This window comes from Oppia nitens, unplaced genomic scaffold (genome assembly GCF_028296485.1).
Source record: "Oppia nitens isolate AA-2021 unplaced genomic scaffold, nextdenovo-longstitch-racon4-pilon3 scaffold23_pilon_pilon_pilon, whole genome shotgun sequence".
NCBI lineage: Eukaryota > Metazoa > Arthropoda > Arachnida > Sarcoptiformes > Oppiidae > Oppia > Oppia nitens.
This window is the reverse complement of record NW_026533203.1, coordinates 1,321,961-1,338,545: the sequence shown is the minus strand read 5'-3', so window position 1 is coordinate 1,338,545 and position 16,585 is coordinate 1,321,961. Positions and strand designations below refer to the sequence as shown.

General features: G+C 23.1%; 4 protein-coding genes across 5 annotated transcripts; 1 reads left to right on the top strand and 3 right to left on the bottom strand.

The window, feature by feature from the left end:
* Positions 1-440: 440 nt before the first annotated feature.
* On the bottom strand, positions 441-4,264 carry LOC128953816 (uncharacterized). The gene is made up of 5 exons (XM_054299337.1): positions 3,951-4,264; positions 3,501-3,873; positions 1,959-2,048; positions 1,577-1,879; positions 441-460 (listed from the first exon to the last, which is right to left on the bottom strand). The coding sequence occupies exons 1-5, from the start codon at positions 4,155-4,157 to the stop codon at positions 441-443; spliced, it is 993 nt and encodes a 330-aa protein (XP_054155312.1). The 5' UTR covers positions 4,158-4,264.
* Positions 4,265-4,829: 565 nt separating this feature from the next.
* On the top strand, positions 4,830-5,677 carry LOC128953694 (uncharacterized). Its single transcript, XM_054299208.1, has 3 exons — positions 4,830-4,950; positions 5,065-5,196; positions 5,328-5,677. The coding sequence occupies exons 2-3, from the start codon at positions 5,092-5,094 to the stop codon at positions 5,622-5,624; spliced, it is 402 nt and encodes a 133-aa protein (XP_054155183.1). The 5' UTR covers positions 4,830-4,950; positions 5,065-5,091; the 3' UTR covers positions 5,625-5,677.
* A 339-nt stretch (positions 5,678-6,016) lies between these two features.
* Positions 6,017-9,832, bottom strand: LOC128953815 (uncharacterized). Its single transcript, XM_054299336.1, has 4 exons — positions 9,732-9,832; positions 9,579-9,672; positions 9,159-9,495; positions 6,017-6,293 (listed from the first exon to the last, which is right to left on the bottom strand). Exons 1-4 carry the CDS (start codon positions 9,771-9,773, stop codon positions 6,017-6,019), a joined length of 750 nt encoding a protein of 249 aa, XP_054155311.1. The 5' UTR covers positions 9,774-9,832.
* Positions 9,833-14,339: 4,507 nt separating this feature from the next.
* Positions 14,340-16,254, bottom strand: LOC128953617 (uncharacterized). Of its 2 annotated transcripts, none has more exons than XM_054299116.1 (2): positions 16,081-16,254; positions 14,340-15,974 (listed from the first exon to the last, which is right to left on the bottom strand). In XM_054299116.1, exons 1-2 carry the CDS (start codon positions 16,098-16,100, stop codon positions 14,378-14,380), a joined length of 1,617 nt encoding a protein of 538 aa, XP_054155091.1. In that variant the 5' UTR covers positions 16,101-16,254; the 3' UTR covers positions 14,340-14,377. The 2 variants fall into 2 exon arrangements, with proteins under 2 accessions (XP_054155091.1, XP_054155093.1); XM_054299118.1 differs by having other exon boundaries at positions 14,340-15,956.
* Positions 16,255-16,585: the final 331 nt, after the last annotated feature.

Sequence of the window (16,585 nt, the reverse complement as noted above, 5' to 3'; positions counted from 1 at the left end):
GTATGCGATCGTCAGCTAAAAAACATAGCATTTGTACCGATGAACGCATTGAAGCTAATGTTGAATACGTGAGCGATATATTCACTAATGTTATGAATACATTGTGTGGCGACTGGACTGACGGCAAGTTTTTTTTATAAATATYATATMAATATTATTAAATAATTGCAATTTATTTTATATGAATTATTACATATTATAATGTTTTAAATTTTAAATAATATGATAATTATTTTTGTTGTTTAGACTCTGATAAATGCTCTAAACTTCCGACACCTATAAAGAAACGAAAGTCTGACAAAAGGACCGTTTCTTTCTTATGGCCGTTCATTAAGGTTTTGGAAAGTTTTCCGGAAATATAATCAAAAGTTTTCAAACCTCTATTACAATTATACGATATATAGGATAGTTTTGAAGTATTTATTTAAATGCACAATTTTTTAAAGCACTTTCCATAATACTATAGATACAAAATATTTATATTTAAATAATTGAGTACATAATCTAACTGATAGATCTCCAATTTATCTATATTTCCTATTTTGTAATCAGTATTAATTTATTTAAGTAAAATAATTTATTATAACTCACTTTTAATATGATCTATATTTATGATCTTTAATTTTAGAAATAAGATTTATTAAAAATGTAATAATATTGTACTACTACTTTAGCAATTAATAAAATGTTTCAAATTGATATAAAWTATTAATTTTTATATATAAATATGAATTAAATGACAAACGTTTTTTATAACTTAAATAATAAAATGCACAAAATGCTAAAATTCTCACAATTACGGATGAGATAATAAAATATGATAATAATAAATATAAAAAATGTACATTTATTTTAGAGTTTATATTAATGAAACAAATAATCATACTATAAATTACAGTTTATTTGACATTTTACTATATTTYATATTATAATAATAAATTAAAGTTTTTTTAATTTAAAAGATTTTACCAATATTTCAATAATAATTATTTAGTTATTTTATTAAAATGAAAAATATTTTAATCGTCGTATTTCTAATAATTTTGTTCAACAATTATTCACTAAGCAATAAATCAAATAACCAATTGATCTTCAAGCCATTACCAGGGTCGTGTCAATATTTAAAAACATTTATTGTRAAATATTGTTGCAGTAAGTATTGTAATATTACTGCTGGATTTAAAAGTGTATTACTATTAATATTGTATTAATTTATATCAACTATTAGATCCACAATTAACTCTTGTATCAAATTGCAATTACTACAAACAAGTATGCATTGGACAGGGATGTGAAAAACATGACAATATTTGTAATATAAAATGCCCCACGTTATTTTATATCAACAAAAATTCAAGGAAAGAAAACTAAATTATTGTTTTAATATAATATAAATTTATTTGTGTATGAATAAGTTGACAATGTTTATATAAATAAATAAATTACTTTATTAAATAATTTTTACAGATTTTAATTTTGACTTTTATTTATAAATTATATATTAGTATAATATATTTAATCAAAAACTTGTTAATTTATTTATTTGCAATAATATTGATAATTGCATTCAATGAACGTCTTTTTATGTAATAGTCATCCAATGTATGTCCGTATTCCTGATTATTATTATTATTATTATTATTATCCATGTCTTGAAAAGYTGCTGTCATTAACTGTTTAAACAATTGTTGTTCACTCATCTGACCGCTCAATAACTTTGACTCCAACTCCCTGTTCTCAGGACTCAATTCACGGCATTTCGGTTCACATAACTTTGTCAGACATTTATTGTTCAAACACTGGGACTTATAAATCGGACAAAATTGTTGACTCTTTAAGCCGACAAACTTTTCAATGACTGTCAATACGGATTGAGAAGCTTTAGACAAAAAAAGTTAAAAAAAATTAACTCAAATACAATAATTTTAACAATAATTTTAATAATATTGATATCAAACCACAACAAAATGCAGTTAAATCGTGGTTTAGTTTATCACACGAGTCATGAGATATAATCTGAATAATTTCATCAGATATTGTTTCTTCGTCTATAATATCAATGGCGATAATATCATTGTATAAGTAATTAAAATATATTAATAAAACAATTGACAGTGTATTCATAATGAATTAAATTAATAGATTAATTAGTTTTTAAAATCAATAATTTTATTAACTGTTGAATAATTTTGAAAATAAATTTTGAAAATATTATACTGTATWTTATTTTTACTTTATTTAATTTATTTGTTTAAATTTAATAAAAACTGTTTTAGACAATTAGCTATGATTGACATAACAGAGTTTACATTTATTTATTATTGTTAAAACACATTGTATTTTTTGTATGCATTATACATTTAAAAAAAAGTTTCATTGAACTTATAGATTAATTTCGGCATTATAAAATACAAAAATTAAAAATATATAATTAAATATTTCTTATATTAATTATCTATTAATTAAAAAATTATGAATTAATATTTTTATTGTTATTTAATTGATTTTCATTATTTTCATATAATGTGAAGTTTAGCAATATATCCAACAATTCCTCATTACTTATACCACTATTTATATAATCTTCAATGAAAGACCACTCATCTAAAGTTTGTTTAAATGGACAGTCAGTTTGACATAACTGTGTATTATCCAAATTACATTTACGATTAATACATGTTTGATTGAATATATTACACAATGAAATGTTATAACCAACAAATTCTTTAAAACAAAATAATATATAATAAATAAATAAATGATTAGAATTATGGCAACAATTGTTAACATTAAATACTAACCATTTATAATATCTTCAATTTTTGTATCTACTATATAGTAAAATGTAATGCAATTTAATTAATATTTAGTTAACAATTAATTTAACAATTTCTTACAACAACAGTATAYGTCAATTGCCTCTTGAATGTCATCACATGTTTTATTTTGACTATCATTTGTAATTTGATTGACTAAATCAAACTCAATAATATCACTTGTATTAGTTTGACAATTAATTAAACGAAAGTTTATGGCATATAATATTATTAAATWAAGTTTTATCATTATTTTATAATAAATTATACCGGCTTCTAATTAAATAGCACTATTGAAATCCTAATAGATCTTATATGTTAAATAGCAACTATTTAATATATAACAAAATAATTATTTATTAAAATAAATATGAATAGTTCAAATACAACATATGGTACAATATAATTATAACAATAGTGGTTTGAAAAAATGAAAACTATTTCATAAAAATTATTACATCTGGAAAACATAATAATTTACAAAATTTTACATTTAATTGAATTGTTATGAAATATAGAATAAGTTAACTTAAAATAATTTAATTGAAAATAAAATATACATTAAAAAACTATTTCAAGAATATATATTTATATTTATTGAAAATTAAATGAATATTCTTAACAGAAATAATCTTAATATTTGAAATTAATGATTAAACTGTTGTAATAAAGACTTGATATCACTGTTAATCACTGTTAATATGTCTCTAATATTACTAATATTTTTATTGATATCAAACAAATCATTTTTGACATCAATCAAGTCGTCCTCCATTCGTGACTGTCTTTCCGTTACATTTGTAATCTCTTTCTCAATCAATGCCTTCATTGTGGCTAACATTCCGGTGATATGTTGTGTGTCTCTCCTGTTTTCAGACGATTCCTGTTTCAAATAATATAGTTTTTCGTTGATTTTATCGGTCCGATTGATAATTGATTGTATCATCTGTTCGGTAGACATAATAGATGTCATTGTTTTTGTTAGGTTTGTCGAAATGTCCTCCGGTTTAACACTACTTCGTTCATCAGTGGCTATGAATTCGGGACTATTATTATCCTTTAAGAAATTATACAAAATAATTGTAAAATATATTTAATTATTATTATTATATAATTTAAAAAATTAAAACATACCAATATATCCAACAAACTATTATGTTTAGTAGCAAACATAAATGTCCATGATATATAAATACTTAATATTGTAAATGAAATATAAACAAATATTAATAGTCGTTTAGTGGATCTATTGTCCAAATTTTCAATTTTATTTTGTGTTGATATATATGGGTCTATCGGGTGATCGCTATTATTGTAAAATTGATTATTAGTTTTAGTCATTGTTCAATATTATTAATAGTAATAATTTAATTTTAATAATATATCATAAATAATATTTTTAAAGCAAACATTAAACAAAAAAGCCTTTACTGTTTGCATACAATGGTTGCATTAACTTTTATTAAATAAAGTCTACTATAATATAAGTATCATATTATTAATGTTAAAATTTTATTATCGCAAAAAGTTTATGATTACACTATCAAAAATCTAAAGATTGCACTAACAAAAAATGTTTAATATTTATTTAAATATAATTTAATTAAATGTACAGTACACTTAGTTAATTATCGTTTTCTTAATACATAGTAATTTTTATATTTAATTTGATTATTAAAAAATTAATTATTAACATATAAAATACAAATTAATTAATTACATAAATTTTATTATTAATTAAGTTTTATRTTATTTTAATTGTCATTTAAACAGTAACATCAAAATTGACAAAACTGTTATTTACTTATTTTGCACACGATATCTAATTTTATAATATTAGATATGAGTTTGTAATATAAATAATAATATGAAACAAAAGAAGTCAAAGTTTGAAAATATTTATTAAAAATAATATGAGATAATGTTTGGTTATAAAAATAAGTAATACATAAATTTTTATATTTATTTAATTTTAATCACTGCGATACCAAGTATTACTATAAATTAATATTTATGATATCATACACAAAATTATTATTATAATCAATTTGTTTAATACAAATTAATATATATTAAAGATTACCCAATTGTTGTTTCTATAAATTAACGTGTATTAACCAATTGAAGTTTTTTTGTAAGTTTTATAAAAGTTTCGTAATWTTTATCAATATTATAATTATTTATTACTATCTTTACATATATAAAGTTGTATTATTTAATATAATAATTAAAGTTTTTTTTAATTAGTATATTTTGTGATACATCACATCTAAATATGAGCGACAGTACTATCAAAAAGTTGGTTGAAATCAGTGATGAACTGAGAGCTCARATCACTGACATACCGGAGCAACGCATGTTGAACACCACAGTCAGTGAGGTTGGCATTGAATTTAATATAATTATATTTTTTTATCAATAATAATATTATAACTAATAAAATAATTATTGTAACTTTTTTTATAAACAAAATCAAAATATAATTGTTTTCTATTGAACTAAATATGCTAGATCCATTATATGAATATGACCCGTCAAAAATCGCGAAATCTACACTTGCTAATAATGATGATATTGTTAATAACGTTTACCGTATTTGCACTGGTAGCCAAAAATGCCAGTCTCATTGCCGGATTTATTTGTTTTACTATTGTATTTATTTGTGGCCTATTGTTGTTGAAATATTTGGATTATTTGGATACCATTCACATTATGGATGCATTCACTAACATTACTAAAGGATTTAGAGCTAAAAAACAAGAAAAGCAATACATTGTTGACGAMAATATTAAACCTAAAAATCTATAAATGTTTTCCTATTTCTATACATTATTAATGTATTATTGTTGTTATTATTATCTAATTAAAAATATAAAAATACTTATTTATATAATACATAGGATTTTTTATTTTAATGTAAAAAATAATCTAATATGAATTTAATTCTAACTTATATTGCTTTAGTAAATGTAAGTTTAGACTAAACTGTTTAGTACTAATAAAATATTAATTATTAATAAATATTTTAATAATAGATTGATTACAAATATTGCACACTTTTTTGTTAATAATGTTATTTAAATTTTATATTGAATAAACTAATATAAATAAAAGTGAAATTTTATTTAATTATTTTCAAAATATTTATTACTAACAATGAGATTATTATTAAAAWTTAAATAACTAAATTTCTATGTAATCTACTCTAATTCCGGGTCATCGCCAATACTGATTGCAAGATTGATGAGTGGCATCATAAATGACTTATAAGTGGTCTGTCCTTTCGTAATATTAGGTGTGAGCCGAACCATTGCATCACATTTATCGCTGGGTTGTCCGTAATCACCGCATATTAAATTAAGCAACGGATCAATCATTTTATTTAGATATTTAAGGACAAAGTCGACGGTCTTTCGGGTACATTGCTTGACATTCTCGGCCTCATCTGTGAGACATTGGATCAGATGCTGAAAATTACTGTTTTAACAATAAAAAAGATTTAATTTGTTTTTTTAACATTATTAATAGTATTTTTTATCAAATATTTAATTTTCTTGATTAAATAGATAGTTATTTATAGTAAAATAAATAAATAATTTTATAATATTAATAGATAAAGAAAACATTGTATAGTATTTATAGAGAAATAATTAATAGTTATTTAATTTATTATATATATTATATTATATTACTAGTTATTATATTACATTTCATGACTTTTAAAATATATTTACATAATTATAGTTTTGTGAAATTATATAAAGTCGTCAAATATATAAACATCTATTGTGTTGTCAATAATATAATAATTCATTTTTGTATAATTTTGTATAATTCAAATAAAAACTATTTTAAATATCATATTTTAAATGAAAACCCATTAGTAGATTTTAAAAAATCTATAAATATTTTTAAACTTATTGTTAAATAAACAAAGAAAAATAAACTTAAAACATGTGATAATAAAATACTTTAAACTCTAATATTTATAACTTATAATATCTTTTGTTGAGTTATTTAATATTAGAAATCACTGAATATCAGTGAAAAAACTTAAGTAACAAAAGTATAATGAATACCAGGGTTGGAAAAATACAAGGTTTTGAATTTTGTCTTTGTATAATACAGTATAATACAATACTGCTTGTAAAGTATTATACAATTTTAAAAACTGATATATATAATACTATGTTAAAAAAATTAATTAAAAATATTTAGTAAAAATATAATTACTAGAAAATGCATTATTGTTATAATAATAGTTGTTTCTAAAATAATAATAATGAAATAGTTTAAAATAAATATAGAAATTCGATAAAAAAAATAATATTAAATCTATATTTATTATTAGTGACTTGATTTCCAACTAAAAAGTTTTTTTTATTGTTTTAACGCTTATAAGTTAATACTGTGTGTTAACCGAATAAGACCACTAATCCCGAAATTTTATAATAACTATAAATAACTATTTCGGATGATTTTGAAAAATATAAAAAAACTGTAAAATATTTTAAAATATATATTTAAAATACAAAATAATATTTACAAAAATTATATAAAATTGTATAATGTTTTTAATTCATATTTTTTGATAACAATAGAAATTTTAGTGTATTTGTATATCATTTTTGTTAATTTGCTGAAAACAAATAAATAATATATAATTTGCAAATATTAAAAAATAAATAACTATTTGAATTATTATTTGGGTTTTTGCAACTATTCTATAACTATTTAAATTTTTCTAAATTAAAAAATATTTTATCATTTAGTATAATCAAAATTATTATTTGAAAAATATAATTAAACCAGTTAAGAATGCTAGAAAGCATTATTAGAAAAAAAACTTGAATATCATAAATATGTTGAAACCAAATAGTTGGTATTATTATATAGTATTAATTTATATAGTAACAAAAAATAAAAAACTGGTAAAATATACATAATTTAAATAATGTTATGTAGGTTATCAAATGACTCGGAATGACAAAATAAACTCAACTATAGTCATGTATGGTATCAAATGATTCGGTATGACAAAATAAACAACCATAGTCATGTAGGGTATCAAATGACTCGGAATGACAAACAAAACTCAACTATAGTCATGTAGGGCATCAAATGACTCGGAATGACAAAATAAACTCAACCATAGTCATGTAGGGTATCAAATGACTCGGAATGACAAACAAAACTCAACTATAGTCATGTAGGGTATAAAATGACTCGGTATGACAAAATAAACTCAACTAGTCATGTATAGTATCAGATGATTAATATAATGAAATAAACAAATATAATCATGTTTGGTATTAAATGATTTAGTATAACAAAATAAACAGTTAAAATCATACTTTTCCTGCCATTTTTTGAAAAAATAATATAATTTTGATCTATTATATCTTATTTTTAATACTATATACAATTCTAAGCGCTAAAATTTACCTTAATTTTTTATACATTTGTCACCATTTTTTTTAAAAAATAATTTTAATTTATTATATCTTATTTTTGATGCTCTATACAATTCTAAACGTTAAAATTTTTACCTAAATTTTTTTACTTTGGCCGCCATTTTTAAAAAAATAAAAATAATTTTAATTTATTATATCTTATTTTTGATGCTTTATACAATTCTAAACGTTAAAATTTTTACCTAAATTTTTTTTTATTCTGGCCGCCATTTTCTCTATGTTCCTGAAGAGATATCAAAATTTTAATGCATATTTTTATGCTTGCTTTTGATGCTCTATTCAAATTTATACTTAAAATATTTTTTCTTAAAATTTTCTTTACTTTGGCCGCCATTTTCTATATGTTCCCGAAGAGATATCAAAATTTTAATGCAACTTTTCAATACATTATTAGTAGTCCTCTAACCGAATCTGAAGTCAGAATTTCAAAATTCGCAAAAAAAATGCTACACACACACACAAAAGGCTCGTATAGATTTCAGAAAACAAAACTTTTCAAGTTTTTTTTGAAAATAACTATTTCATTAACGATTTTGCCATTTATAGCAATTATTAAAACAACTAAATTTATTTGATACTGTTTAAATAATTATTAATCGATATTTTATTTATTATAAAGCATCGTTTACTTTACTTATATCAATGCTTTTAACTCTAGGTAGAGCTAAAGTTTATTTTGTATACAAAATTGGCCATGTATTATACATAGGATGTACTGTACAGTATAATATGCTTTGTATTATACAAACATTTTGTCTCTTCCAACTCATTATAATAATAAATATATACTGTATGTACTGTATATATATAGTACATCCTTAAGTAAATATTGTAATTGCAAATAAAATATAAATATTAAGAGACATACCAACAACCCATAGGTAATCGTTGTTTTGCCGGTGCGTTGACAATACCGGTAAACTTAGTGACAAGTATTTGATAGCATTTTTGCCAATTTTTGAGTCCCGCGTTAGCACAGGGAGCAGCAGTCAACAGTTCACGCGCGCGTTTAGTTAGACGACCCAACTTGCAAACGGCCCGCAACTCAGCGCTTATTGCATGCATTATAACACGGGCCGAGTCTCTGCCAAATTTAGGCAAACATTTATCATTATAGACGCCCACCTGATCTATTGTTTTGAATGCTAGGTTACAATATGGGCGCAATTGAATCTCATTTACAGGAAATTTCAAATTTTTTTGTCCTAAAATTAAAAATTATTAGAGTATTATTAATACAATTAATAAATATTTTATTAATTTATAAAAAAAAACTACACAAACATACCGACAACTATTAATTTGTTGATGTTTTTATCCATTGAAATACGTGTTTTATCATTGCATTTTATATCGATTGTTTGTTGGCTGACAATAATTGCCTAAAAATATATTTTTAAAAACTCAATTTATTAAAATCACATTTAAAAAAATTATTTACCATGTTGCTCAATAGAATAACCAAATTCAAATAACTATCCATTTATATGTTTTTTGTTTAAAATTTAGATTAATATATCACAATTTTGCTAATTATCAAATGGAAATAAATAGTGTTAAATAAATGCATTTATATGTCCTAGAACAATATAAAAACAAAAATATTATAGTTATTATTGGAAAAAATTACCTCAAAACTAGTAAAAGCTATTAGTTAATGAAATATAARTAATAATTTAAAAACTAGTTTTTTGTATAATAAGTATTTGCAATATATAAATGTTTATTCTGTTAAGATATATAATAATAAGTATTTGAAAGAAAAAAAATTAAATAATGATTTTCCAATAGTATATATTATGTATTATGTTATTAATATATAATTATTTTTATAGYYATACAATTTATAATGCAATACATGTACATTAATTAAAGTAAATAATTTAATAATTAAAGTTTTCTAATTTCTGTCATATATAATATTTATAACTTATATTAATATTATATTATAAAATATCAATAAACTATAATTTGCAACTAAAAAATTGTATTATTAATACTACAGTAAGTTATTATTAGTTTAATTATCGCAAATACAGTAATTGGCCTTCAATTAAGACTTTAGCTCAATTGATAATATGTTAATATTTTGTAATTAAGTGTAGGGAAAATATATTATATTAAAAAATTTCAAGATAAAGTGTGATAAAATAATAAACAAACAAAAAATGATTGCATGACTTTTATAAGTTAAAAAAATTAACAAAATATTTAAAACAAAAAAACAAATGTTTTTAAAAACTTTAATATAATAGTAACATCTTTTCTGTGATTTCTCCGAATTATTAAATAATATATAATTATTATAATATTTAATATTTTTTATATAAATATTCTTATTAATTATTAATTATTTTAAATTTAAATAATTTACTTTTAATAAAACTAATTTTTTTCACTCATCAATATTTAAATATTCAACTATTAAGCAATTGATAAAAAGAAAATTTTGTTATTCCATTATATAAAATTACATTTAAATATAAATATTTTATTTTTTTTCATCTAAAATAACATTTATAAACAAATAAAAAGTTAGTAAGTAAATGTCAACTGTAAAAATAAATTTATTACAAATATAAACATTAAAATTTAAAAAGGAATTGTCAGTATTTTATAATTTAGTTTAATAAAAAATAGTAAAGTTTATAATATTAAGCAAAGATAATAATCAAAATTTTATTTATTAATTTAACATTAAGATTTATATTTTGAAATAAAAAATGTATTAACTAATTTTATTTAATATTTTAAACTAATAATAATCTTTAATATCAATCAAATGTTAATTAAAAAATATACAATTAAATTTAAATTATTAATTTAAATTATTTATTAAATATTTTAAATGACTGTTTAAAACTAGACTATCAATAATAAAATTTATACATTTTTAATCAATAACTTAGATAAAATTTAAAAGTAAAATTAGAAAGATATGATTTAATGTTTATAATATTTTAAATTTAAAGCTATTGATATTATATACATAATATTTGTAGAATTTAAGATTATATTATTATCAAATAACTAACAATTAATATTATATTTTATAAATTCTATCCTAAAATTTTTAATTGTTATTAAAGCGATTTATATTTTGCAAAAAAAAATAAAATTATTAATATACTGTAATCTATGTATGTAATCTATTAATTATTATATAATTTAATTGTTTTTTATATTAATTTTAAACTAATTTTATATAAAATAATATTCAATACAAATAATTTATGACAATATCATTTTAGTAAAAGTACATACATTTAAAAATATCCTAATTATTTTTCAATAAAGTAAATGCTTTGTATTACAAGTATATTATAATATCATTATATATATATATATATATAAAACTTTTAACAATGTATAAACAACATTATATTTATAAACGAATAAAACTATTTATATATTTTTTATAATTTAATTTTATATAATTATATTATATATATAGCGTAATGATCTGCTAATGAATTATTATCCCGGTAGTAATAGTTTGTAAATGAATTTATTTTTAATATTAAAGTAAATAATTAGTATATAAAAACAAATTTTTAATTGTATTATTTGAAGCAAATGTACTAATGAACCAATATTATAAATTTTAAAATTCAGTATAAAATGTTATAATAATAGCCGACTTTTATTTAAAATATTTCTAATAAAATAAAAAATAATTTTAAAAATATAAAAATTAAAATGATTGATAATAGTAATAATAATATGAAATTATGTTTACCAGAATCATATTATATACCAGGGCGGCGTGTTATCAACTAAGATTCGTAACTTGCGTGCACTTAACTCCTCACTTAAGTGAAATCCTGTGTTATAAAACATTTTAGCAAGTTAGGTTTACGGGTAAGTTAGGAGAGGACTTAAGTATACAAAACTGGTTTTTAGGTGAAAAGTGTGTTAAGAAAACAAGTTAGTGCTAGAGTTAGGTGTAAAGTTAGGATAGCTTTAACCCAACTTTAGCTATACTTTAACATTGATAGTAATGTTTATTTTATAGTTTAAACTATTTATACTTATAAATTTAATAAAACACTGTATTATTATCACTACAAAAAAGAGTTACGTTTGCGTAAAACAAAATATTTTGTAGTAACGCTACTCTATACTTAACTTAAGGAAATCGCAAACGTAAACCTAAGTGTATTCCTTATGATAACACTCACCCCAGAAGCTCATTTAAAACTTTATAAAATAGGATTTCATATGAATGTTGATAATTATGCCAACAATGAACCTAAAATCAAAAGATCTAAATTTTGTGAACCAATATTTATAGTATTTATTATTTTTATGTTTGCATTCAATCCTTCGATAAGTTTTTTATTTCCCCGAGAAAATCGACAATTGTTTATATATTTTGGAAATTTTACGTATCTATTGGGTGTTACGTACCATTTGAACATTGTTTTAATATTATGGGGTCTATTAAATCTATTATTTCAAGCAATATTCTATTATAATTATACCCGTGGTATTCAAATTAATTTTATAAAGATATTTGAAATGTTAGGTCGTATTGTTACACCAAATCATATTGGCATCACTGACAARAAACTAATTGATAAGTTATTTAAACATTCAATAGTATTGTTTAAATTATGTGATATTATAATCAAAAGAGTGATGCCATGGATAAGTTGTGCCACATTATGTCCGTATATGTTCTACACTACACTCACTGAAACCTTGGTCTATGGTATACCCCATAGTATGGTCACTGGATTTTGTGCTTACTTTTCATTTGGTTTTAGTTTTTGGCTTTTAATATATTTTTATTTAATTTGTTTGTATCTAAAATTGAAAATCCGTGCCATTAATGATAGTTTAATAACAAGTATTAAAAACAGTCATAAAATTACGCCACGATTTATGATGAATCAAATAAATTCATTGAATGATATTTATGTTGAAATAAATGACTATAACGCAAGTTTTTGGTCAAAATATATGTTAGTTGTTTGGCTTTTATTGGGAACCGTTGTCCTAAATGGTATATATGTTATGCTGTTTAAGAAAATGGATTTATTTAGTATGACTTTTATTGGATTTCCAATATTTTCGTGTTTTATTATGTTTATGACTAACATTTCTATCGCATCGGCAGTCAATTATGAGGCAAATAAAAGTTATAATGTATTTAATACACTTATGGGCCGTAATTTAGTTAATCGTCAAATTAATAATATGTTTGCAAAATTTCGCTATAAGAATAAGGTAATGTTTTTATTAAATAAAATATTAATTATATTGTTTAATGTAATTATATTTAAATTTAAAATTAAAAGGTAATGTCATTTATTTGTCGTTTGAGTTGCAAAAAGGTTGGCTTTACGTGTTGGACACTATTCATACTCAATAGTATGCGTTGTTTTGAAGTAATAAAAAAAAGTTAAATAAGTTTTTGAAAAAATTAATTAATTAAATTTTTTTCAATTTTTTTACAGATAATCTTTATGTTATGCATTCAATTTCTAAAATTAATTGAAATCGAAGTTTAATTTTTATTTGTTTCTTTATTAATAAAAAATAGATATAAATCACATTTAAAATTACAATTAGTATTTTTAATTGTAATTTAATTAAGCATCAATTATATATTAATAATAATGTTAATATAACGAATGTTTCTTTAAAAGTATCAAATTTTAACATAATTTAAAAAAATACTATTACATGATCTGATATATAATTACCTGTAAAATTGTTATGAAATATTAATTATTTTATCACAAATCACATTATTATAAATGTAAAAATAAAAATTATTATTATTATTTACATAATTTGTGAGATAGATTTAGTTAATTTTTGTCATATATTTGGCAAAACAACTATTGCTGTGATTTATCCTCAATTAGAGCCGAAAACATAATTGTCTCAATTTAATATAAATAATGTAATTGTTTTTAATTTAATAAACAATAATGATTAGACACTAATGTGATAGTGTAGTCAACAATTTAAAACACTAAAAATATAATATATTATTAATAAAAATTATATAATTAATAATTGAAATAATCGTCAAATATTTTACGCATATTTGTCAAAACAGTTTTCAACAATTGATTACAACTCAATAAACTGTTGACTAATYAATGGATTAATTATTGGCGAGTATTTGTTTGCTTTGCCGACCAGATTCTCGGCAATACACGCGTCGACACTTCCGAATCCCATCTTATTTCCGGTCACTGCGTGAGCGTCGGCACAGTTGGTCGTTGCCGTCACGTACTCGTCATAAGTTTGCTTAAGAGCGTCGTCTCGACTAAATCTCAACTTAATTTTATGAGAATTACATAAATCAATGACCCGTTTGTTAGTATCAAAAAACGGTAGTTCAATGGCACCAATATGTTTGGGCTTTTGTTCTAACAATAATTTAAGGCCATCGAAGACGCCGTCAATGATTAGATTCTGTATGATGTCCTTAAAAATGTCGGCAAAATATCCGGCACCGTATTTGGTAAACTTAAAGTTAACCGTATCGTGAGTGCCATCAGCTTTCGGAYATTTGTCCACATAGTCGGCAATCGCCAAACCAGTCAGCAGTAYATCTTTGGCAACAAATCGTTTGTAAGCAAATGTATCGAAGTAGTCGTTGTAATACAATATATAACGACCCGTGCGATCATTAGTGACCTCTTTATATGACTTTTTTGGTTCTCCGACCACTCGTTCGTAAATCATGTCATCCAATAGGCCTTTAACAGGCTTTTCCGAGACTATTACCAGTCGCCCAGTATTACAATACTGTTGAAACTGTAGACCAATTAAGTCGGCCACATATACGTCCCGCTTCTGGGGCTCTCGTATTGTGTCGCGCGGATAACCGCCGTAATGTGTCGTCTCATTTTTGGCCAGAATTACGCACTGACGGCACAAATCCTTAACGGCTAGTATTACTTCTTTACGAAACGTATAGTTCTTAAAGTTTATAAAACCGTTGGTATTGTTTGGTTCATTGCGGGCTAACATAACTAAGTATTTCAATGACAACTTGTCGTCCGGCAAACGCAATATCCGATGATTATTGTATTGGTCGTACACATCAATCGGTGTMGACTTTGTTATCTCAGCGGACAAGTTGTCCAATGCTTTTTCCACCCATTTGGGCGCATATATCCTGACCGACTTATCCTCGTTTCTCTTATTATTTTTTGACGTCAATGACTGGTCATATCTGACAAACACTGTTAGCCTACCCGAGTCCTTCTGTTGTTTGTTTACCGCCGAACCCGAGTTCTGCTGTTGTCTRTTTGGCGCCGAACCCGAGCTCTGCTGTTGTCTGTTTGGCGCCGAACCCGAGCTCTGCTGTTGTCTGTTTGGCGCCGAACCCGAGCTCTGCTGTTGTCTGTTTGGCGCCGAACCCGAGCTCTGCTGTTGTCTGTTTGGCGCCGAACCCGAGCTCTGCTGTTGTCTGTTTGGCGCCGAACCCGAGCTCTGCTGTTGTCTGTTTGGCGCCGAACCCGAGCTCTGCTGTTGTCTGTTTGGCGCCGAACCCGAGCTCTGCTGTTGTCTGTTTGGCGCCGAACCCGAGCTCTGCTGTTGTCTGTTTGGCGCCGAACCCGAGCTCTGCTGTTGTCTGTTTGCCGCCGAACCCGAGCCCTGTTGTTGTCTGTTTGCCGCCGAACCCGAACCCCGTTTCCTGTGGCCAACATTTAGACTACAATTAACATATTATATCAAACCATGAAATAGTGAATAATTTGTTTGAATGTTATTATTAATACAATCTGAAGATATGGTTCCCTATGTATGACATGACATACCTTTTCTGTTGCGATGACATAACTGACTGATCAGTCGTTTGTTTGAATCACTGTTTTTTGTATTAATAGTTAAATCATAGAAAAGTAATGAATTCAATGAAATGTGTTTTTAGTATTAAATTAAAGTCTAATGCAATAGTTATGTTGTTTACATAATTTGTGTCATTATTACTGCCGTCTATTGTTTGACACATCTATTGAATTATTTTTTTATAAACTAAAAGATATCATATTTATTGTACAGTATATTAATGTATAATTTTTCAATAATTCAGTTATCCTTAAATCAATATTATAATGAATTTATCAAATTATTTTTATTACTTATTTTTGAGTATTAATGCATTATTTATTACAATTTATATATTAAAAATATAATGTATATTTACGATACAGTATTTGCATTAAATATTTATCAAAATTTAAAAGTTGATAAAAATTATAAAAATATTTTATATAAAAAATATTGCATGAATTTATTAACAATTTATACTTGTATATAAAA

Coding starts and splice junctions, on each gene's coding strand:
- LOC128953815 (XM_054299336.1), bottom strand. CDS start 9,773: ATGGATAGTTATTTGAATTTGGTTATTCTATTGAGCAACATG. Junction 9,673..9,731: donor TTATTCTATTGAGCAACATG/GTAAATAATTTT, acceptor ATATATTTTTAG/GCAATTATTGTCAGCCAACA. Junction 9,496..9,578: donor CAACAAATTAATAGTTGTCG/GTATGTTTGTGT, acceptor TTTTAATTTTAG/GACAAAAAAATTTGAAATTT.